The following is a 24553-nucleotide window of genomic DNA, read 5'->3' on the forward strand; positions in this document are numbered from 1 at the left end:
TTCCAAACAGACGGCCCAGTCCGTCCCCCTCTGCAAGAAAGCCTTTGTAACTTGTGGTTGACCTAATTGTGCAGTGACAGCACTGCTGCTGTGAAGCAAGGGAGATCCCTGGTACAGCACCCATTTGGGCTTAGCATTGTCTGCATGCTGAAGCAGGACATAGGTAAGCAGCAATGCAGGGCACTGAGGGACTATCTCCAGTTGCACTTGTGGGTGAGATGTCCCACAGAGACTTCAGGTGGACTAGGAGACTGTGGGCCAAGTACTATACCCCTTTCAATATCATGCCCCACCTGATGCCAGTGAATGGGGTCACATGTTACTGGAAGAAAAGATCTTGGCATTGTTATATATTTGAAAACTCAGTCTTCTGAGGTACAGCATAATATATTATCTGTGGGTGTTTGATCCGGAATTACTTGCTGAATATTCTTTTGTAACATGGATGTGTCTGCATTAGGTCCTGAAGATAAGAGCCTGAAAGTGTCTTAGTGTTATGACAGAGAAGAGAGAAGCAAATGTTGAGATTTTTCTTTATTTGACCAACAAATAACCTCAGTAGGTGCCATAATTATGATCACACTGTGCTTAGTGTGTGGCGATTTTCTGCATGTGCATCCCCTCTGAGAAAAAAATATGTAAGGCAAAATCACATCTACTTCTGCATGTTATCCTGTCTTCATGTAGAATTAGAAAGTTTTATTAGGTATTTTCTGACCCTGAAGTCAAGACCACTCAGTGGAGTTGAGGTAGGCTTTTTTCATGTCATGTATCATTACCCAGTAATGCCCATCCATCTTCCGTTTGCACCAGTGAAGACTTAATCAAGCATGTAGAAGGAAGAATAGTTCTTACTGAATCCATCCAAGGATGGCTCAACTTTAAAACAGGGGAGTTTTAGTGCTGCTCTTAGATGAGACAAGGTTGTTAACATGACACAGAACCATTGCAGTCGTGTTTTATGTGTGTGCTTTCATGTTCAGACAAGTAGTAGTGGCAATCAAAATGGTTTGTCTCAGGCAACAACTCTGTTCAGTGCCATGCATTAACTGTGTTAAAAATTCATGAATCTTCTCAATGAAGATAAAAGGTAGGGAAGCACTTTGACAAACTGATAGGCTGGAAGAAAAGGGGGACATTTTGGTTTTGCTTGAGCATGGGGAATTTAATCATTGAGTAGAAAGATGTCTGTCTGTAGTTCCATGCTTCAGGATAACATTGCTGTTGAATGAAGAGGTTCTTAGTCTGGACTGGGTTATTCAGCTGCCAAGATCAGATGTAACAGGGATCAATTCACATGTGGACCCTGATAATAAGATAGTTGCTTTTCAATTTGTTTGTCAATATGTGGGTACAGTGGGCTGGGGATGGAGATCCTGCCATAGAACAGGGAGTGTTGTTACCACTACAGTAGGCAAGTAGGTCTGTGTGACCAAAAGGATCTAAATCCCTGAGCAGAAAGATGCAGGAAATAGTTGTAGGCAGGTGAGAAGAGGATGAGGAAATGAGAGAGACAGCTAGGGAGGAAAAGAGAAAAGGCTGCCGTCCTCGTGTCAGGATCTAGGAGTTAGGTACTACATTATAAATTGCTGTGTCAGCTGTAGGGTGGAGGTCATTTATGGCATCCAGTTGACAGCAGATCTGGCTGGTATTCTATAGAGGTCTTTTTGCATAGAGGTATACTGCATTGTGCATTACTTCAAAATCCTCCCGTGTGCTTCCATTCTTCAACTTCCACTCTTCAAATTGATTTATTTGTTATCCTACTTTGTTCTGGTTTTAACATATTGTAGCTTTCACTAATGTTTTGGTGGTGGGTTTTTTGTTTGTTTAAAAGCCAAGAAGGCAATATACGCTTACCTGTTTGTTCACTGTCTTATTTTTGTGGGGTTTTGTTATTTGGTATTCAATGTGAAATTATTCATAGTTATCCTTCATGTTGGTGTTTTCCCAACTGTAGTTCTGTCATGAGTTTACTCTAATCCATTCAGTGACACATACCTAGTTCCTGTAATTGCCATTTTAAAATGGAATGATCTCTTGGATTAAATCTGGAATCTAGAACTAATGTTACAGAAAATAAGGTCAAAGAAATCAAATAACATTGCTTCCAAAGTTGCAATAAGGTCTTTGGATCATCTTCCATCATTAATATCAATGCTTGACAGCACTTAAAACTTTAATCATGATTTGTAACCCTCTGAATTTTATTGCTTCTGCTGTCAGAAATCAATTTCAGTACTTGATGGCATCTTGTAACCTCAGTCAAGGAGAATGTTGGCTTGGTTTTTATTCGAGTTTTACTCAAAGCTTCACTGCTAAGATACACCCTTACAAAATTATTTCTGTGACATTCCTTGACAAAGTTGTTTTCAGTTCTCTGACTTTAAGAAAATACTTTTGTGTAGACAACATAATTCAGAAGTATTTCTCTGTTGATCATTTTTATTGAGCTGTAGCTTTATGTATGCTTCAAAAAGTTGTAGATTCTGACTCTAAAATACGGTGAAGTGTATGTTTAATCTTAGTCACACTTGTAGACCTGGGACTTCTCATATAATTAACATCCACCACAAGTGTCTGGAAGGTCCAACCATAAACAGTTGTTTAATCTTCCTTTTGCTTACTGAGGTTGAAGAACAGACTGGAGCACACTTATAATTCCAAATTAAACATTTAGATTAGTCATTATTGATTCCTTTTGATCAGCAGAGGTGTGTATGGGCTTGATTCTGTCTTTTGTCACTCAATAATTCAGTCATTGAAATTATTGACCTTGTTGGGAGTTCCCCTTTAATGGCATAATTGCAGGATGGAGTTTAGAATTGTGCATTTCTTAAGGGAAATATAAAAATTTTATTTAAAAAAAAATAAATGTGTCTGCAGAGTATGAGAAATAGTACTGTGTCTAATCTTCTCCCAGAATTTGTAACTTCTAATGGAATTAAACACACAAAGGGAATGTCCCTTGATCAAATGACCAAACATTGAAAAAGTTTCTGCTTTAAGCATACTGTCTACTTTTCTGTACACTTACTAGTAGATTTTATATGCTTCAAAAAAGAGACGATTATTATTCTGCCACTTAATGCAAAATTGAAATTGAAGGGTGGTAAAATATAGTGACACCCACTGGGCCAGCAGTAGATCTGTTTTACCAGTTCAGTGTCCTGACTGGAAATGCTGCCCATTTTTACCTGTATGTAGACTTCTTATTGGAAATGTCATTATCTGTTTGGCAGAATGGACAAAGAATAATGAAATTATGTTGTCAGAAACAGTAACAGAAGTGATTTCTTGAACTGCATCAAATAAACTTTTGGTCTAATTCCCCAAGAACTGTCCATGTAAAGTTGTTTCTTCATAGAATTAGGGAAACTGATTTGCTGTGAAGGTTATAAAACCCAGACTCCATAGGACAGGCATAGCAAACCTGTCTAAAAGTAAAGGACACAGTTTTTGTCACTTTTCAAATAATCTTTATTTCGTATATAATACGGAATACTGAGCTCCCCCCTACCACATCTAATGTATTTCATGTGGGGTTTTTCCAATTACAAAGCAATAGCTCTCTGATTTATGTACTGATGACGTTCAACTAACTTTCCTTGCTGTATTTCATTTAGAGAGCCCACTGTCTACACATGATAATGTTTGTGACACGGTTCTGGAGCTATCAGAGGTGGAAGAAACGGCATCAGAAAGCAGCTGTTTTGCATCTGAGGACACCACGGAGGACTCGGGTGTTGTGAGCTCCCCATCTGACATTGTATCTTTGGATTCACAAAATGACAGTATGAAGTTCCGAGACATCAGGCTGGTCAATGGCTACATGGATTCAGCTGAGGCAGATGCAATATACAGCACAGACATGTACCCTGTGAAGAACGTCTACTACAATAGCGTGGGATATGACAGTGCTCCACAGAGGTAAATATTTACTTGCCACCAGCTCTTGGAAAATATCTTGCATGTCCTCCTGGCAGGGAATCATTTAAGAAAACCAACTTCTACTTTCTTCTGCTCTTTCATAAACCAGTACCAATGCCAAGTGACTCCTCCCAGTGAATAGCTCACTGCCAAAACCCCTCCAGTGACATACTTGTAGCAACAGGCAAAGGTCACTTTTCTGTTTGAACTTGTAGAATTACATTTCTTACAAAAGACCACTGCCCTTCAGAGTTGATTTCTTCAAGAAGTCTGAAATAATTTTGTTGCAGTTTGGTTTATTTTTTATTTCTGATGGCATCTGAAGTGTTTAGAATGTTGGTATATATTTATCCAGAAAAATGACATGCAGGTCATGTAATGGAACATTCAAGCCACCGAAAGCCATGTGGAAAAGGATTATATGCAGTGAACTTGGGAGATTGGTTTGGGAGTGTGTGCATGCAGATATATATATGTATATATGTTCACCTAATACTAACCTCCACTGGTGTTATACCTTGGGTTGTTTTTTTCAGCATATATCCTTTTTTTTCTTTTTTTTTTTACATAAACAAACATTTTTCTGCAGTTTTTGCAAGAAAATACAAGAACCTGGAATTTAACTAGAAACTGCCTTCAAGCACAAATGACTCTGACACTGTTTGTTTGCCAAAACTCACATAGTTGATGGCAGGGCTGCAAAGGGAACCAAAAATTTATAGGACTTTGCAAATACGAACTGGCCAAATAGGAAGCTGTGCCTCCAGCAAGGAGGGTGGCCTGGTAATACTGACAGGGATCCGCTCTGTGTGATGCTGCAGAGTCATGGGACAGGGGCCAGAAATTCCTCCGAATTCTCAGTTGACACAAAGTCTGTGCTTTCTGGTCTCTCTCCATTCAGCTGCTAATCTGTAGTCCCTTCATAAGAGCGTGTATCATGACCTAGTTATTTCCTTCCACACATTTCTGAGTGAGAACTTCATCTTGGATCATGCAGTGGGTGATAACTTACGGATAAATTAGGCCAAAGTCGGTATTTAACCTATTGGAATGATCTCAGGGTTTTCTTTATCTGTCAATATCAATGGGGACGGGGTCAAGCCTTCCTTAGAAACTTGCTCAACAACGCATTTTTTCTTGTGATTTGTCCTTTTGCGGTGTCTTAGGTCCTGATGCAGTTTCTATTAGAAAGATTAGATAGGCTGGTATAGTAACTGCAATTAACATTCCACACCTGATCCAAAAAAGCAACCCGTTAATTTCAGTAGACTGCAATTGGTCTGTGTGAGATAAGTAGGCTATCCCAACTTTCCTCAAGATGCAGGATCTAAGCTAGTTAGAAGAACACACTCTGCATGTTTAGCAGAGAAGGAAGAAGTTAGCATGTTGTTGAGCAGACATCAAATCAAGCCCTGTAATAACAATACTAATCAGCTACAATCTAGGGCGAATTTTTTCCAGGTTTTTAATCTTTTTTTTTTTAAATAATAAAAGATTGACCACAAGTCATTGTGACACATTACCTCTTGACAGTCAGTATTCTCTCCATCTTTCATTTCAGCCAAGGACATACATCATGCACGTTGCATTTAGATTTACCTTTGCCACACGGGCACATGAAACTTTTACTAGCTGGGAAGAGTGCACATGGAAGAGACAACGGGATGATTCATAAGCTGTCAGTCAGGGGTCTTGCTGAGCCAAAGGACTGGAAGCTGGAGAATAGTGTGGTGTACTGCCCATTGCAGTCAGGGAGGTGATAACTCCCCTCGCTCAGCTGCTGTGAGGTCAGTGCTGTAGTACCATGTCCAGTCTTGGGCCTCCAGTTCAAGAGAGAGGCTGGCAAGCTGGAGAGGGTCCAGAGCAGAGACACTGAGAGGGCTGGGACACTGGAAAATGCAGAGTATAAGGGGTAGGGGAGGCAACTGGGTCGTTCACCTTGAGAAAGCAATGTGGGTAAGGAGAGACCTGATTGCTGTCTTTCCCTCTACAAAAGGAGGACTGTGAGGCTTCCAAGGGATACATTGCAAAAGGACAAGGAGCAACCATCACCGGCTGCTCTAAAGGAAATAAAAATTGAATATAAGGAAGAAATTCCCCAAAACTGGAGCTGTTAAGCAGTGGAACAGGTTGCTGAGAGAAGTCAAGGAATGTCCATGTCTGGAGATTCTCAGAACTCAGCCAGGCATAGCCTTGGGCAGCATGATCTGGCTTTGAAATTAGCTCTGCTGGGAGCAGGAGGTTGGGCTAGGCTTCCTACTTAATTTTTTTCTGTGATTTTATCATGCTAAGTATTCTGTATTTATCTAATATATCCATAATTTTTAAAGAGTTGTTTGGGACTTAAATTTCGGAAGACAGTGTTTGTTGTTGTTTAGGGAATGCAGTTATTTTTTCATAAATAGTACTTATTTTTTAGGCTCTGGAACAGCAAAATGCTTCAGATCAACTTTAGTGTACAGCAGAAACTTAACATTTATGATTTATTTTAATTTATGTCAGCAACCAGTTAGATTGACACAGCATTGATGGTAATACTAAGATCTTTCAAAATGTTATGCTCCAAATATGCCAGTAATATTGGAAAGTAAATCCAATTCCACTCTTAACCTATCTTTGTAAACAAAACAGCTTTGAAAATTGTGCTCCTCTAAATCCTTTTGAGGTTAAGTTGCTAAGTTTTCAAAAGCCACTTCCTAAGTGTAGAGGGAAGGGAAAAAATAGGGGTTTTAAACCTGTTTGTATGAAATTCTTGTCTTACTCGGATGTAAATCAATTCCAAGTGCAATTTTGAGTACAGCCAAATTTGGAGAGCATCAGTTTCCACTTCCACTGTCAGAACAGCTGCCTCCCCACTAATAAAATCTGTTGGGAACTCTGAAATTGTACATAGTTCTTTGATGAACGGGCTACTTTCAGGACCAAACCAGCTTCCTAAATCCCCAGGCAAGTCAAATGCACTTCATGTGAATAATTGATGCCAAGCTATATAGAGTTTTAAATACGTTTCATAAGCTACAAAACTTAAAGGAAAATTTTACATACAGTTTATTCATTTCCTTTCTATCTTCTTCTAGTCCATGTACCAAGATCTAACTCAATTCTAAAAGGAAGATAAGAACAAAGAAATTGGAAGAATATGTGGCTACTGTCCAGTAGCTATGGTTAGCAGCATTGAATCTGAGTCCTTGAATCTGAGCTCTACTGAAGCTAGAAATTTTATTTAGTGACTAATTTGGCTGAGGCTTGGGGAAAAAAGGTTACTAAGAATAATGGAAATATTTAGCTTGTCATTTTAAATTGTAAAGCTGACTAAAGCTTGGGCTTTTCACCCAGTGAAATAACTAATTCCTAAGAATTTATGATGCTGTGTACTGAAATCATTTTGTTTTCTGTTGGCTGTAAAAAGTGCACTTAAAGTGGGAGGAAATTATATTTGGAGTGTGAAGGGCTATAAAAAAGTCCAGGTAGTATTTTGTACATGCATTGTGAAGAGTTGCAATGAAGAGCAGAGTCAAGTCCATAGTTCTTACCTAGATTTGATCCAGAGGCTTTGTCTGTGCTCCAGGAGATGAAGAATATTTTGCTATATTGCTTACTTTAGTTAATTGTATGTTTAGTTTTAAAATTATTTTTCTTTGAGTTTCTGAAAGTGTTTACTGGGTGGCCTAGACAGTTGTTTTGTGGCTGAAATGCCTGATAGCTTTAGGCAGGGTGTTCATCTGCTGCTGAAGTGAAGGAAACTTGTGAGCATTTATGGGTACAGTCTTTGACACAGTAAGTTTGTCTGCCCATAGCAGGGTAATAGTATGGCCAGGTCAGAAATGGCACGTACCACAGGCTTCTCGCACACAGAGATGGCAGCCACAACAGAGCTCAAATCTTGCTCTGTTCCCAGAGCACAGAAACAGAAAGGTTCAGAAGACAGTCCATGGATTCCAGGGTTTCCAAACTGGGGTCTTTCTTCCATTGTCTTGTTTTCCAGTATATGGGAGGAACTTGTGAATGCAGTCTCTTTTGTTTGGTTTGTTTTGGATTTGGGATTCTTGTTCAAGCAATCATAATCTAAATACACGTATTAATTAGCATTTAGAATATCAAGACAAATATCAAAATACTCTAGTTCTAGGCTTAGCTCAGCTTATAACCTGTTAAACCATCTTGTTCTGTTGGTCTGTAATATTCCCTTCTGCCACTAACTGGGGTTTTTTATGGTAAAAAACTTAACACAGCTATCATATCTCACGATATGTTTGTACAGTGCCTGGTGGGGCAGAATCCAGACCTCAGCTGGAGGTGCCAAGGGCTAAACCTGTATAAATAATTGACTACATGCAGTGTTTGGCTGTGAATGTTTTAATATTAACTGCTGACTCTGAACGTTGTACTACATAGTTCTCTTTATTCATATCCTTTCTTACGGTTGATGTCTTTGTGTTATGTATCTGTTCACCGAATTTTAATATATAGTGTTAAATGAGTAACAAGAAAACCACAGAGAAGCTGAAATGTTGCTTATGTAGCAGTAAGTACATCTCATGATCTCACAGTGTTGCAACCCTGTCCTCCCATACCCCCTCCTTTCCCATCCCTTGTGTGGTGTCATCACGCAAGCTCCTAGGGGCAGGGATCAGAGAATTTTATACGCCTATAAAGCATCATGCACACCTACTGTCTGGAGCTTTATAAATAATTACACATTAAAAATTATGTTAAAATAATATTATTAGGGATGCTAGATCACGTGCTCAAAGTTAGGTAACGTTAATATTAAGGCTGTCTGTGTAACCTTAGATTCCTCCCTTTAACCTTAATTCCCCCCCTTTTGTACAGTATGATAAAGTCTCCAGTTAAAGGGATCATACTCTGTTTTATTTTCTTTCCACGTTTCAGAGCTCAGTTAATAAAGCAGGTATACCACCATTCACTCAGTTCAAATTCTCTCCTGGAGACAGGACTATTTAATTTCCTTTGGCTCTTTTTATCTTACTCATCCACGTGCCACGCAGGCTTTAATTCATTTCTCTACACAGAGCTCATGTGAGATGAAGAGGTGGCATTATCCTGTTTTAGAGGAGGAGAGCTGATGGGCAGAGAGTCAAGGCAGAGTAGGAAGCAGTTAGACCATTCAAGACCCCTTTTGTTCAGAGGACTGAGCATTGAATAGCATTTCGTGCATCAGAATGCAGCTCTCCTTTTCCTCCAAACTCTGTTCTTGGAAGATATTTAAATATTTTGGCTGAAATAAAATAATGGAATGATCATGGGCATGATTATAAATTGTCATTTGGACTGTCACCTAGCAAAGACATATAGTTTCTCAACTTCATAAGCAATTGAAATCAGGATTTTAAAGGGATCTTAAGAATGACTGGTTCCACTGGCCTCTCTCAGAGCAGGAGAAACACTTTAAAATACAAAACATTTTCTTTAATTTTGAAAATATATTAAATGTATTAAAATGTTTAAAATATAAAAGTATTTTAAAATGTAAAGGGAAGTTTGTAGTTATAAAGCTAAATAAATACAGACTTTCGTGGGACAAAAAAGATAAAATACCTTCCAAAGGTCTGAAAGGGATTTTCCCCTCCCTTGAGTGTCTGTTTCAGTAGCCATGAGAGAGGAATATTTTTTCACGTACAGCCAGTGGAGGACATAGGGTGGGGGTGGGGGAACCCTCCTGAGATCAGTTCATGCTGTGGGTCTGGACAAGGATAATCCTGTTTCCTCCCTTTCTCTTGGAAGAATTTGTTACCTTTGGCTCTGGATGGGGTAGCTGAAGCTCCTGGGAGGAGAAGAGTCCTCTTTAGTTACCAACCTGACAAGTACTTGCTGTTTGCCACTGAACTTGTTAGGGTTTTGATGAGTTAGTTTAAAACAAAAGCTTGAAACAATAGGGGTGGGTGAACTTGTTCTGCTTAATTTTCAGTCCATTCAAATTCAAATGTTACAAGGTTTTGTGTTCCACTTGGGAAGGACAGGAGGGAAGGAGAAGTCGGTAGCTGGAGAGAATTCAGCAGTGAAGCTGGTCAGAGGAGGAAAAAAATATAATAGTGAGTGAGAGAAGGCAGGCAGAAAGGAAAAACTGCAATGAAAAATAGCAGTGTATGTATGCATTATATATACCTCTGTGCACAAACATGTTTTATATAATTACATGTCACTGGTAACAATCTCTGAGAAACAGGAGAAAATTGTTATTTCTCTATAGGATAGGTTTTATTTTAACTGGATAGGGACATGGTTTACTTTTTTGAAAATAGAAATGTAGTTTTAAGGGGTAGGAAGGTAGAGAAAGGGTTAAAGTAACAGGCAGAACTTCAGGGATGAAAAATTACTTAATTAAGACCCAGATGTCTGACAGATTTGCAAGCCCTGCTTCTTACATAGTTTTGTAATTTCCTTCCTTATCTCTGGCTTTCCCCTTCCCCTTGTTCCAGAAAATTCTTTACGTTTGGATACTCTCATGCACTGTTTTGCTGGCAGATCTTCATGGAAGGAGGATATTAACAATATTATGGTTAAGTAATAGATACTCATAGTTGTTACAGAGCAAGAATACAGATTAGCCTTTCTGTTAAACTCATCCACTGCAAAAATGCTGTATGCTTGGGAGCTGAAGAATATTTTAAATGCTAGAGTGTAGCTTGGGTTGCTAGAGATGTAATTCTGCTTCCAGGAGAGAAAGGCTCTAGCCCTTGCTCTGTTTCTTATTTTTCCTGTGAAAACCCAGAGAAGTTATTTAACTGTGCCATCTTTTAACTTGCAGTGTTATATTGCACAGGTGATGTGGCTGTATTAAGATTTAAATCATGCTACTTCACTTTCCTGACTATTTCTGGCAGTGCTGGCTGCCTGTGGGCTTTCCTGTCGAGAAGCTGTTGCCAGAGGCCCGAGCAAGGAGGGGGAGTGGGGACATACTTCCAGCTGTAAAGCACCTACAAGCTGCTGCTTATGCAGCAGTACCCTAGAACCGACATATGCTGGGGCACTCTGGAAGCTTTATCACCCTGCTATGTAACAAGCTTAGAGATTTCTAGCATTAAACCAGAAAATGTTACTAAGCAAAAGCATATTCATTTGCTTTCTCTTTAGATTCTTGACCAGTAACCATGGAGGAGAACTATAAAAGGACCATAAACACAGTTGCTGCTGAAAAATTACTTTATTTTCCTCCTCATCTATATTTGGACATTCTTACTGTTAATTGGGTGGTATTATAACAGAAGACACTACTGGACCTGTGTATTTTAGGGACTGGGAAGTAATTTATTTCAATCTCTGGTTATTTTTATTCAGCAGAGATATAAATGCAGTGTAGAGACCTTGGTGAGTTTGCTGTGGTTCCATAGAACTAGAAACAGAACACAAACTAAAAACTTTGGAGTGGAAATGTACCTGTACCTTGCTCTCAAAAATAGCTTTGTTTTATTGCTCATCTAAGAACATAAAACCCAAGGTTACCTGGCATTCAACAGAATATGTGGTGTTTTTCCCTTTCCTAGTTGCCTGCCACTTTGAGAAATCTTGCATCAAAGGCAAGTAATGATTTTGCTATCTAGCCAGTCCTAAGTTGGTTGTTCAGTCTACAGATTTTGAATTTTAGCAGACTTTGGTCATTCAAACATCAAGACTTCATGCTCAAATTCACAGGAGGCAGTAAAAATAGAAAATATCACTGGTCAGGTCATAGCTTAGGTGACCAGAAAGTCCAGCAATTATACTAGCTGCTCTCCTACTACTGTTACATGCCTTCCTTGAAAGGAAATGGAAAAGTCATCTAGCCTAAGAAATGCAAAGAATGGGAAGATGGTCCCTAAGATTGTGTAAACCATTGGTGAATCTGAAAAATGGCGACCTCCACGTTTGAAGAGTACTGTGCTGCATCACTCACAAAAACAAATATATCAACACCCTGAGTCAATGCCATCCTTCTGGCCTGGTTGAATAGGAAGTTGTTTTCAAAAAGCTTCAGCCATACTTTCTGCAACTTAAAACTATTCAGCATCAGTCACTTCTTTAACACCCACCTTGATGTATACACAAGGTAGAAGTATTTCACTTTTCAGCATTTGTGTAAGAGGTCAATTTCATGGATTCATTTTAAAGAGGGTGAATTTGAATACATACAGATAGGTTAATGTAATTCCCCAGTATCGGACTGGTAGGACTGTCGAAAAAAGGAAGGGAGAGCAGATGCTCCAAAGCCCAGTCTGGAGTAACCGTGTCAGCTTTCCTTGTTGGTCAGTCCCTGTTAGCTGCCCTAGACATGTGAGAAGCTGAATGCTCCCAATGTCCACTGAACTGCCTCATAGCTGGCACTATGTTCCCGTGCATCCTACTGCACAGTGTGCCTGTCTGGATTTGACTCTGTTATTTGCAATGGCTCTGTCTTCCCTCTCCAGCTAGTAATATCTTCACAGGACCCGTGTTCACAAGTCTTTTGATACAGTGAATGTTGTGCAAAATGAGTAAGATATCAAATCATATTCAGTTTACCTGAGAAGTGTCTACTGTGGTCACTTCTTACCTGCTGCCACTCTGGCAGGATGTGGGTTTCCCTATCTGCCAGGTCATATCTACCAGCCCCAGACAGATGTCTTGAATATCCTACAGTATTTGAAATGGCACCAAGTGCTTAAGTATAGACAATTGAATCTCTTCTTCAGTCCCTTCTCTGTGGTTTGCAAAAGTTTGTGTTGTATTTAAACAGTTACAGTGGGAGATATGGTCTGTACCTCTGGTACCATACGTGAGGCTCACCAGGACTCCCAAGAAGTGCTCAGAGAGACTTGGGTCAGTTTTACCATTTACAGACTCCCAAGTAAAGCTGTTCTAACTCTAAAAAAATGGCAGCCTCTCTCATTGTAAAGCGCTTGTCTTACCACTGGTTTGGGTTTATTTTAATGCAGCATTTCCAGCTAGTTTTATCAGAGGAGTTTTGCTCTTTCCTAAAATGTAAACTTTCTCACAAATGTCTGTCTCCCATGGCACCAATTTGGTAAAATGCTCCTGTAAGTTTCATTTTGTCTCCAACTGTGCAAATGACTGCTGAGGAGTAATTAGGCGTTGTAGCCTGAGCTCAGTGGAACATTAAATGCTGTAGTTTAGCAGTCACTTTGCTCCGTTCTGTGCTCTTGCACAAATCTCTGCTAATCTACATAAGTAATATGTGCAGAGGCTTCCAGGAACCATGCACATGTGCCATTTCAAACTTGGGCTAAATGCTCACCAGTGCTGTATTTTTAGCACCTCACGTTTTACCAGAAAGGCAGTGTAAAGGTTATCGAGTTCTTCCCTAAGTCAAAAAAAAAAAAAAAAAGAAAAAAGCATGTATGAGAAAATACCACTGGTAATGTTTATCCAGAATGTAAAACATGGTATCGGAATAAGTCATATTTTTCTTGGATTCTGGCCAAAACAAAGCTGTCAACAAAAGAATAGTGTATAGGGTTAGAAGGGAAGAAGGCTAGGGGAAAAAAAAGTTAGAGGCCCTTTTGTTTTCCTTTTCCTGTGAGAAAGAGTCTTCTTAGGCATATTTGTTAGTCGCGTGACCTACTGGAAACTACCAGACCTTCGCCTCACAGAACACATATCCCATTTTAAATTCCCAGTGGTAAGAATTTTAAGAAAAACCCTTGTGATTAATCTATACCTTCTGGGTTGCTTTGTAGGTGAGTTTGGAGATGCATTGAACAATAGCTTCTTTAGAGATTTAGAAATGCAAAAAGGAAGATCTGCTTTTTCTGAAGTTTCGTCTGTAACAGCAAATAAGAATCCTTTCATTTTCACTGCATTGTTCTCCTTCCTTCACAAAAATTCTGTGAATTGGATATTATTATCCCAGTTGTCTAGATAAGGAGATTGAAGCAGAGATCGAGAGGCAAATTATATATAGTCACTGCATAAGTGCAGAGGATAATGAAAGAGACCTCTACTGACTGTTATGCCCAGCAATGGACCTGCGCTCTGTGTTTGGAGCCCAGGAATGCTTTTTCTAGATAAATAAAATGTTTTTCTAGATAAATTGCCCATAAAATTCTCAACTCAATAGTTCTTATTATTTTCTGTAGAAAGCCAAGCATAGGCAACCTTAATAATACAGATTTTGGCTGTATTGTAGAACAGTCAGGCAATAGACAGAAAAATATGATCAGGTACCAAAACGTGGTGAGCTGACTTGGCCTTCATGAAATTAGGTCTCATGGGTTTCCACATTTTTCCTCCAAGGTTTTAGAAACAACTTCTCCATGGTAGCTTAAGAGAAAGAGTCTCACTGTGTGCCATTAATTTTCCTCCAGCTGTGTACAGCTATTTCTCAAGTGATATTTGCCTTCTGTGCTTTATAGACCTGTTGCTTAGCTGGTGCACAGTTTGAACTCTTCTCCCATCAAAAATGCTCTGAGTTGGCAAATAAATTGTTTTAAAATTCACTCAGAGGAGAGTATTTTTAATTATTTGTAAAACTTCCTACTTTGAAAACAATATGAAATTCAGTCAGTTCATTTTTCTGCCACCTTCAGGTAGAGAGTTCTGCTTGCCAGTCTTCTCTTCCAATCCAAATTCTGCAGTAAGTTTAAATCTTTTAGTCAGAATGCTCAGATGAGTAATCTCATTGATTTGTGTATATGTGCATGTGTGTGTGCATGCACCTCAGGGTACAGAAGGACTGCAGTCTTATGATGCTAGTTGCCTCCACTGGAAGCTTTAACTGATTCGCACCACCACTCTCATAATCTATTAAAGGGAAGACTCTTACTGTGAATCTTGCAGCATGAGTGTTGGATCTGAGCATCATTAGATCACATTGGGTTGTGAGGATGTTCAGGGCCTGTCAAAGCCCAGGTTAATGGCAGATGTTGGAAGAAATTGCATTTCAGTTGCGGAGCACCATGTCTCTTCATCTGTATTTAAACAGCCAATACAGATTTCTGTCTTAGATTCCTGTTTAGGAAACCACTTTGGCACATATGAAGCCTTGCCATCTTGGATTAATCCCATCTGTGAGTTCAGATACACAAGGATGTGTGTATGATAGTTTTGGAAGGCTTCCTTGAAGGTCAACTTTGTTGTTTTCTTTGATCCCATGCACATGAACTCAGCTTTGTAAGTGCAAGGCAGTTTTGATACAAGTAGAAGGATCAGGCTCCAGGACTACTTCAAAGAGACATAAAGGAGAGGTGAATGCTAAGTAAGGAAATAATGAAGTGAAATAAAATAAAATAAAATAAAATACCTGATGCTTCAACATGTGCTTTCAGTTGCTTCTGGTATGAGCATGGGGAAAAAATCAAACAATGAAATAGCAAAAAACAAAACTACATTGTTGGGCATAGTTTAAATCAGTGTCAGGAAACACCTCTGAATTTTTATTCATCTTACTGTCTAAAAGGGAAGCAGAAAAACGGCATTTTTCAGGTAGTGTTTGGTAAACTAGCAAAAAAAATGTAATCTGTTACTGTATCTATGCTATTAAGGGTTTGATCTTGAAAAGGGCAAATCTGCTTCACCTGACCAGAGTTAGTTTAGGTGTGGCTAGAATGGAAAATTACTTTTTCAATTGGCTAATCACAAGGGCAAAAGTTAGATACAGTGTCACAGATGACAGTACCTTAAATTCAGGTGAGGAACAGGTAACTGGGAAACATTAATTCCCCAATGTGAAATTCTAGTTTCAGTGATTTATATAAAAACTTTCTGCTGGTCAAGATTTTTCTTCCTAAGAAAAAGGACTGTTGTGTGACAGGTTTCCATACAGGTTGTTTTTCGTAATTTTAGTTGGGGTTCTTTTAGCATTTTTGTAGTTTCATTTCCTTTTACTTTTCTTCTTTTAATAAGACAAGACTTGGCACTCATTATGATTTCAGACTTGTTTTAGGTCATTGTACAACTTCATCAAATTTCTGGCAAAATCAGGCCCCTTGATATGTTCCATTAGAAACTGCTCTCAAGAGGTTAGTTTCTCTCTTCTCCTTCCCTCCCATCCCTCAGGATACAGAGTCGTTGTCTAGCAGTACTTAGCTGTATTTATTTTTCATTACCATGCAATTTTTATTTAATTAATGTTCAGATATATTGGTACAGTGGGTGCTAGTGGTCTGCTTTAAAATTGTATGGATATGCAAAACCCTTCGTCTTGGCATATGCTGTGTTTCTGCAGTCCAACTGAAATGCATACTTCACAGTGAAGCCAGACCATTTCTTTGCTGCAGGCTTTATTAATCCTAACCTTTTGATTGCGAGGCACCACGGAGATCTTTCCTAGATGTGGATGTATCAATATGATGGTGTGTGTCTCCAGGGCTACATATTTTTCATTCTTTGGGGAATGAGTTTCAGAATCCCAGTGGAACCAAAGGGGCTAGTGTAATTCAGAGCAACAGTACAAAGCGAAAAAAGGGGTGAGACCCAACATTTTTTCTCCTCTTTCCTTTAGCAGGCAAGATGAAGCAATGACCTTGGCTAAGCATAGGAATGAAGATAGATTCATTGCAGCACAACTCCAGCAGACTTTGGCTGACCTGGATGAAGATTTAGAAGGTAGGAAATTGTGCTACTTCTAAGTACAAAAGACAGAGGCATAGCCAGGAGATGCAGAGCCAAACTGTACTCTGAGGCATCCTGCACATTTCTCACTAAGACCACTGCGAACCTGTGAGTTCATGGGTCTAAGGCAGAATGTGGTCCACCCAACGGACTGCTCTCCCTTGGCTTCGGGAGCAGCTACCCTTTATAGGCTCACACTGAGTATTTTTCAAACTGCCTATCAGATTGTCGCTGTATTTCAGTGTCTGCTACCAAAAGGAGATGAACAGCAGTTTATGGACACGTTTTATGGCCAAATTTGGTATAATTTCATGTACTTTAGTGAAGCTAAATCAGTTGTGAATTTATCTCTGTGTTTAATGAACAGTGCCTCTCTTTTGTATTTTATCATAATGAACTGGAAAATTGTGGGACACTGTGCTCCTCTTTTTCGTACTGCAAATTAAAAATACTTCTCTATTATTGTTTTGTCACCAAATGACATTGAATACTTTTTTAAAACTTCCCATCTTTATTTTAACACTTCTGCAGTGGACTGGATTCTGATTTGGTTTCCTGTGAGTTCTCTAACACAGCAATTCCTTAACTTCTGTGTTGTAATCCTTGATTTATACCAGCAAATTTGAGAGGATATTTAAACTTCTTGCACAATGAGGCTTCTGGAGCCATTGGTAATAAAGGGTGAGAAGAATAGAGAAAAAATAAAAGTACTGTTTCTTTGTTTGCTTGCTTAAGGAAATCCTTCAGCTGGGCTGTTATTACTAACCAGGTCTGGGAAATATAATTTGATGTTGCTTGCTGTTTCTCAGAAATGTTTCTCCTTTGGAGTCATGTGGTGAAATGTTTATCACTGAGATAAGTTAGTCAAAGATAAGGTATGAACAATAGATGAAATTCTGCTTTCAGCTGCATTTGTATGTTTCCCACTGGCTGAAGCAGGAGGGCTGCGGGAATATTTGGCTGATCCTAATCAGCAACCAGACAATAAGAAGGATCCAGACTTCTCCCTTTTTTCAGTAGAGCCATAAAAATATTCCTGTTACTTTTAGTGTAACTAAAATGTTGGGTTTGCTTAAGCTTTACTGGCTGTTGATGTAATTTAAAGTTATATTACCTAAATAATGCCTACATGTAACATTGGAAATTTATTTTGCAGAAGTGGACGGTATAAGTAACTCTGATTCCGACTACATCAGTGAAGCATTGAACCCATATATGAGAAAAGTTGAGGCTGCTCAAGATGCTTCCATTTCTGTTCCAGTAACAATCATAGATGATGCTCCAGAACTTAGCATCTCTAACTCAGATGAAAATCAAGAGATGGAGATGAGGGTTTCACAAAATACCTCATCTAACTCTGTTAGTACAGGAAACTTCACAAATAAAAACAACAATGCAGGTTCCTTTGATAAGGGACACATGGTTGGTGGAGCTGCATGCATATTCAGGGACCTAATATACCAGCAAGAATCTGAAAATGAATTCAGTCACATCCCTGTGGAACAGAGGAGAGATATGTTTGAATCTCTCACATCCTCCTATGAAAAAAGAAGTGAAAAGAACTTTAGACTGGAACCCTCTCCCAAACATGGTGTGAAGTCTGAGGAATATAAATCTAAGCTAAGTCCATCTCACTCCAAGGCCACAACTGAAATCAGTACAGCAAAAGAGAAGCTAAGTCCATTTAATGAATGTAGTAGCAGGGAAAGATCTCTGAAAAAAAGTAAGTCAGAATTAGAACTCAAATGGCCCCCAGCAAAAAAAAATGAAGTAGAAGAAGTCCCATCAACACCTGCATGGTGTCATCGTGCCCAGCATTCAGGATCAAACTATGAACCTAAAATGGGTTTGACAACCTTTAAAGTTATCCCTCCCAAACCTGAAGTAAGACATTTCGATAGAGGAGTGTCACTCTCCACTGGTGCCATTAAGATAGATGAACTAGGCAACCTTATAGGCCCGAACACTGGTATTAGCAAGCACATACCAGGTTCTTCTTCTGATGAAGGTGAGGAAATTCATATTGGGAAAGTGAAGGCATTCTGGAGGTCAGGTTCTATGGAAAGGCAAATTGATGACTCCACTGAGCATTTTCCTAAAAAGTCAGCAGTCACCACAAACTCTAAGCCCTTTACTATAAAGCATGAACTCAAACCTGTCTGTCTTGCAGCTCCAAAACCTGTAGCACCACAAACTGTTACTACCCAGGTAGCTGAAAGGCAGTCTGAGAATGAAAGGACCAAACCACCTCTTCCAGTCACACAGTCGCAGGTAACATCATTAGCAGCCCCAGCCGTTAATAAGGACAAGCTGGAACTTCCATTTGTAATGCCACAGAGGAGAACTTCAAGTCAGTATGTTGCTTCTGCCATTGCAAGACACATTAACGCAACTACCTTTAAGTCTGACTTTATGGAATACCATGAGAAAGATGAAAATAAGCAATGGGCAGGAGAGGCTAAAACCGAAGCAGAAGTTTCACCAAAAAGATGTATTATTGTGGCCAAATATAGCCCTGTGGAAACAGAATCAGCAGAAACAAGAGAAACACTTTCAAGTATTTTTACTTGCAGTCAAAAAGCATCTCACAGGTTTATACCTGGTGATAATTCTGGCACAGAAAACAAAGTACTTAATATCAGGTCACCAAATCAAGCAACTCCTGTGAGTTTCTATAAAAAGAATGCCACTGTCCCACTTACTAAATCCTCTTTGAAGGATAACAACAGCACAGAAGATGATCGTGGTTTAAACAGCAGACAAAGTATAGCAGAGAAAAAGAACCATCTCATGTTTGACCAGAAATGTGAGACTTTGACCCATACTAATACAGCCTCATCTCTCAAGTCTCCTGATACCCAAGGAGTCCCATCCTCTTTCAGCTCACCTTTACGAGCCACTAAATGGCCTCCTGCTAACGGCGTGCAAGTTAGTTCACTTAAAGCTTCCCCTGAGCTAAATGGTGCAGCAGCAAATGCAGAGTCAGAACAGGAGGAGAAACCTGATGATTCGGATATTAATGTTGTTGGTGAACTGGATGTTAATGTGCAGACCAATATCTTTGGACCAAAGAAGAAGTTCAAACCTGTTGTGCAAAAACCAATTCCAAAAGACACATCACTTCACAGTGCCCTAATGGAAGCCATTCAAACAGCAGGGGGAAAGGAGAAGCTCAGAAAGGTAAAGTGGAGACTTTTTGTTAGTCTGTTCAGACTGCAGAGCCCTGTATTCACCCTGTCAGACACCAGAGGTTTTATAACTGGTACAGTTGCTGGTGAGCTGGAGAACACAAGGCATTTGAAAAATTTATAATGGCGACATACGGTCCAAGCCACTGCTTATTCTGCACATCCTGTATATTATGCAACACCATGGGTGCTGCACTAGCTAGATGAGGCAGAGTGTGCATAGATACAGCATAAAGGAGAGGTAATTGAGGTTAGTTTAAGAGCCAAGCCCTCATTTCAGTGTGTTATGTAAAAAACAGGAACACAGCACAGAGAAAACTTGTAAATACCTGCAATGAAAGAAAACTGCATTTTGTATTACGGGGGGATAATAGTTTGCCACTGACTTCATGCTCAGGAGATATGAGACTGCATCTGTAAGTACATCATTACTATCTACACATATCCTCACTTTTCAGTGTAAGGGTTTTAAAAGCAGACCCAAAGAAAGACTGAGTGATTAGTCTTCATAGTTTGCATTCTGGTACAAGTGCCAAAAAGTGTTTCCAAGCTATCTCTAAGTAAATATCTAATAACAATGTGAGGTTTATTCCTTCCATGTTCTAGGTTTCAAACAGTGCACTAAATGGCAATCACAGGAAACCCTCATATGCTGAGCCAGAGAATGAGCGCTCAGCCCTACTAGCAGCAATTAGAGGCCACAGTGGCACCTCAAAGCTGAAAAAGGTAAGAAATCAAGATGGTAAGTGATCTTTAAAGTGCAGGCTGTTCCTACTGGGTCTTTTAATGAACTTAGATATGCCACAAACTGAACACTCTGCTGCAGAGAAAGAAGTTGAGGGGAAGATCCTGTGATAGAAGACCAGATCTGACTTAGGCAGAGAGCATAGCGGGTCCGACCCTATCCTCTGCTGTGAAACCTAAAAATCTGTCAAATGGTGTGCTTTTAGCTTAGAAAGAAGTACATAAAAATCTAAACCATCTACAGGGAGTGTACATAGAAGACACCAGATTTTCATGATTTTCATATTTAGGTGGAGTTTTTTGGTAGAATCGTAGAACAATTTGGATTGGAAGGGACTTTGAACATTGTCTAGTTCCAGCCCCACTGCCATGGGCAGGAACACCTCCCACTAGACCAGGGTGCTGAATGCCCCATCCAGCCTGGCCTTGAACACTACCAGGGATGAGACATCCACAGCTTCTATGGGCAGAGAAGTTGTACTCTGGGAGCATGCAGTTAGATTAATATATTTGCACTACCTACTGTATACATCCAATCCCAGTTTCCTGAAAACACACTAGGACTTCTTCATGCATCCTGTTTATCTGCTAACAACAACTTGCATGCAAGTTGTATGCAAGTAATTAATGTTGATGTTCCATCAGCATTCTCCACAGCAGGATGATTCCTTCTCTCTGAAAGATTTACCTAATCATTAAAGCATCTCTTATTCCTAATAGCCAAAACCTGCATTGTTATAGCCTTAGTTTTCACTCAGTTGACTAATCCAGCCAAAGATGTGTACTTGGCAAAGAGGCTCCCATTTCCCTTGTGCAATGACTCAGTTCATTAGCACATATCCAGATAGCTGGCATTAGATAGAAAAAAAATCTCTTGCCTGTTAGGGAATTACTTCATCCCTCAAATATTTTACTGCCCTTGCTGCAGGTAGAGTACAGCTTCTTCTGAGCCTGTGAGCAGGATGTGCTAGGCAGCAGTGATCTTCACACATACTTAAGAGCATTCTGCATTCATTGGAAGTAAATATAAATTTGTGTAAAAGAGCCTCTGACAATGAAGTGATAGTGTGTTATCACAGAGACTTTTTGAAATACTTTCCTCTGGCAGAGAAGCTTTTGCCATACTTTCAAAGGAAGTTGCCTAAAAACCTTAAGCTTCTTTTTCACACCATGTCACCTGTGCTTGTTAAATCACCATGTTTGTTTGTGTATGGGGCAGAGTACAGATGTGCTGTGATGAAAGGGCTGTCCCTTTTGTGTTATCCCAAATGTTCATCTTCTGTCTAACATGACATTATGCTCCTATATACATTGTGTATGAACAGTCAGGCATTATTAATACAGGGGCTCCCAGTGCATTATTCGATGGGACATGAATCCTTTAATTTTTCACCACAGAAGTTCTGTGCCTCAGTTTCTCTGAGAAGGGAATTATAATGAATCTGCTTAGAAAACCTCCCATTGGGCCTGAATTTTCTAATAATTGTAGCTACTAACAGTTTATCATGATTATTACTAGTAATGGTGTTAATGGCAAAAGTATCTCTTGAGACAGCTGATGGAAAAGCTGGCTTAGTCTGAAAAACTGTCCTGTCTGCCTGCGTGCATTTAAAATTGGATGAGTTTCCAAGCTGGTAATTTTGTGCAGAAATTTTAGTTTCAGAAATTCCACAGAAACACACTTGGAAGAATAATCAATTTATTTCGTTCACAGTGCTTTCAAGTAGTTCTCTCTAGTCCTTTTTTTTTCTCTTTTTTTTAAGTATGGCTGGAAACATTAGGTTTAACAGCATTTTTTCAATGAAACCATGTCTGAGAGCTCAGATCTGGAAGAGCCTCCTTGTCATCTGAGATTATTTCTGTGCAGCCCAGACTGCAAAAAGTAATTAGATTTCTGGGTGGCTACTGCAGCCTTAATATATCTTCCTGATTCCAAAACCCTTGTGGTTGTTTCCAAATTAATACCAAGTCCAACTTTCTCTCTTACCTTACATGCCAAGAAGAGTTACAGGATGCTGGAGCTCACAGTAAATGAAGATTGAGTTTCTGAGACAGACTCAATGCCAAATCCTCAATGCTGGTAATCAGCCCAGCTGAGTGATGTGAGTGAGTAGTAACAGATGTTCAAGCCCAAGAGCAAACAAAAGTCCTATGTGTTTTGCATCATTCAAGCAAAGTAAATTGGGGTACTGAAAGTGCATGAAATGTCGAATAGTTACAGTTTAGCCATGCATGATACTAATCATATTCTTTCAACTGCATCATGAACAGATCTCCTCAGTGGCCTCCCAGGAGCTGCAACGTCTTCGGGATGCAGAACTATCCCTGAAGAAGGCACAAAGCCTTCGGGAAGAGCAGCTTTTTATCCCACCTGCCCCTGCCCAGCCGCCACCACCACCACCACCACCTCCCACTCAGCTGTCAGCAGCAACTCCTAAATCCTTTGCCACAGCTACAGGCAACCCATTGGAGGCAAGGCAAGCTCTAATGGAGGCCATTCGCTCTGGTGCTGGAGCAGCAAAATTAAGAAAGGTAAATGTACTTTTATATTTTATAGTGGATCAAACAACTTAAGCTTGCTGTGTTTTGAGAGCCGTTTCTAAGCTGTTCTAGAGATGCATTTCTTTCTTCCATCAAAAGAAGGTACATGTACTGTTTTCTCTCGCTGGAACAAAGATCAGGAGTGTATTTCAAACCACTGAACAGCTAATGAAACACACCTATGCATATATGCCACCATTTGAATAGTCAATACTTAATATTAAAAAGGGGCATGAAGATAGTTTCAATAAGCATTTTCATGACCGTTTCATTCTTGTGTATCTGAAATAATACTGTGTGTCCTTTAGACAAGGTGAACCTAAGAAAGATCAGGTACAAAACCCTGAAGCAAATTTATAAATAAGTATTCTCTCCTAATTTCACTAGTATGGCCTTGATTCCCAACACTTACACCTTGGTCAAATGTGCTGAGAGCTGTCAGTAAAATAGTGAGTTCAATTTAATGTCTACCTGAACTTTATTAATTGAATGTGTGTTTGCCTTCTGTGGTCAGCTGTCAATCAGTCAACTCCCAGATGGCCTAAATGTTCAGTTGCCTGTGTGTGATTTTTGAACTTTGCTTGTCTCTTTGATCAAAGTTTGTTCTTCCAGATCTCAAGTTGCACTAAATTTCTTGGTAAAGAGAAGCCAATCAATTTGCCTTAGTGGAGGCATCCCAATATTACACTTCAGTGTCCAAGAATAGACTTTAATCCAGGGACTTTAGGAAATGTAGAAAATCAAATGTAGTTTTCGCAACACATGATTTAGCTGATGCCAACCATAAATGTATAAATAGGGTTTAACTTTGCCTCCTTGCCCTCTCCAAAAGAATTGAAAAATGCACTCAAATTTTAACATTCAAAAGTAGCCCAAAAAATCTGGTTTCTGATTAACCAGAAATTCCACAGAATCATACAAATGGCACAAGCAAATCAGTGTTTCAGGGAAATTTACATCAGTATGTTCTGATCACGTCAGAAAACTGGATATGCAGTTATTTTTCATGTGAAAAATTGCATCTATGTTATGCATATGGTTATGAGGAGCAGCTGAGATCACTTGGTTTGTTCAGCTTCAGGCTGAGGGGCAACATCAGCACAGTCAATGCCTTCCTCAAGGGAGGCAGCTGGGGGACAGCCACTGATCTCCTCTGTGGTGACCAGTGATAGAACCCAAGGAAATGGGATGCAGCTGCATCAGGGGAGGTTCAGACGGGATGTTAGAAAAAGGTTCTTCACTGAGAAGGTGTTTGGACACTGGAACAGACTCTCCAGGGAAGTGGTCACAGCACCAAGCCTGTCAGAGTTCAAGGAGCATCTGGATGACGCCCTTAGTCGTATGGTTTAGTTTTAGGCAGTCCTGTAAGGAGCAGGGAGTTGGACCCAATGATCTTTATGGGTCCCTTCCAACTTGATATATTCTATGATTCTAAGACTGCAAATTATGAAGAAATCAGGCCTTTGTTTCCTGACTTCAACAACTCACAGGAAAAAAAAAGGGGATTTGGCCATTCAAGAATACTTCATGCAGTTGTTTTCTAGATCCTTCCAAATTTCTTGTTCTTTCAGCTGTGTTGCTCTTGCAGAAGTCTCTGAGGGTAT

At 39.6% G+C, this 24553-nt stretch overlaps 1 protein-coding gene across 1 annotated transcript in view; it reads left to right on the forward strand.

Annotated features, from left to right (window-relative positions):
* Positions 1–22982, forward strand: part of COBL (cordon-bleu WH2 repeat protein) — a 109560-nt gene extending 86578 nt beyond the window's left edge. The window contains exons 10-14 of the mRNA XM_009079555.1: positions 3627–3930; positions 16367–16470; positions 17633–19656; positions 20271–20390; positions 22680–22982. Of these exons, the coding sequence (XP_009077803.1) occupies positions 3627–3930; positions 16367–16470; positions 17633–19656; positions 20271–20390; positions 22680–22982 (2855 nt within the window). The remainder of the gene's footprint in view (positions 1–3626; positions 3931–16366; positions 16471–17632; positions 19657–20270; positions 20391–22679) is intronic.
* The last annotated feature ends 1571 nt before the right edge of the window (positions 22983–24553 follow it).

This window comes from Acanthisitta chloris, unplaced genomic scaffold (genome assembly GCF_000695815.1).
Source record: "Acanthisitta chloris isolate BGI_N310 unplaced genomic scaffold, ASM69581v1 scaffold1850, whole genome shotgun sequence".
NCBI classification, from domain to species: Eukaryota; Metazoa; Chordata; class Aves; order Passeriformes; family Acanthisittidae; genus Acanthisitta; species Acanthisitta chloris.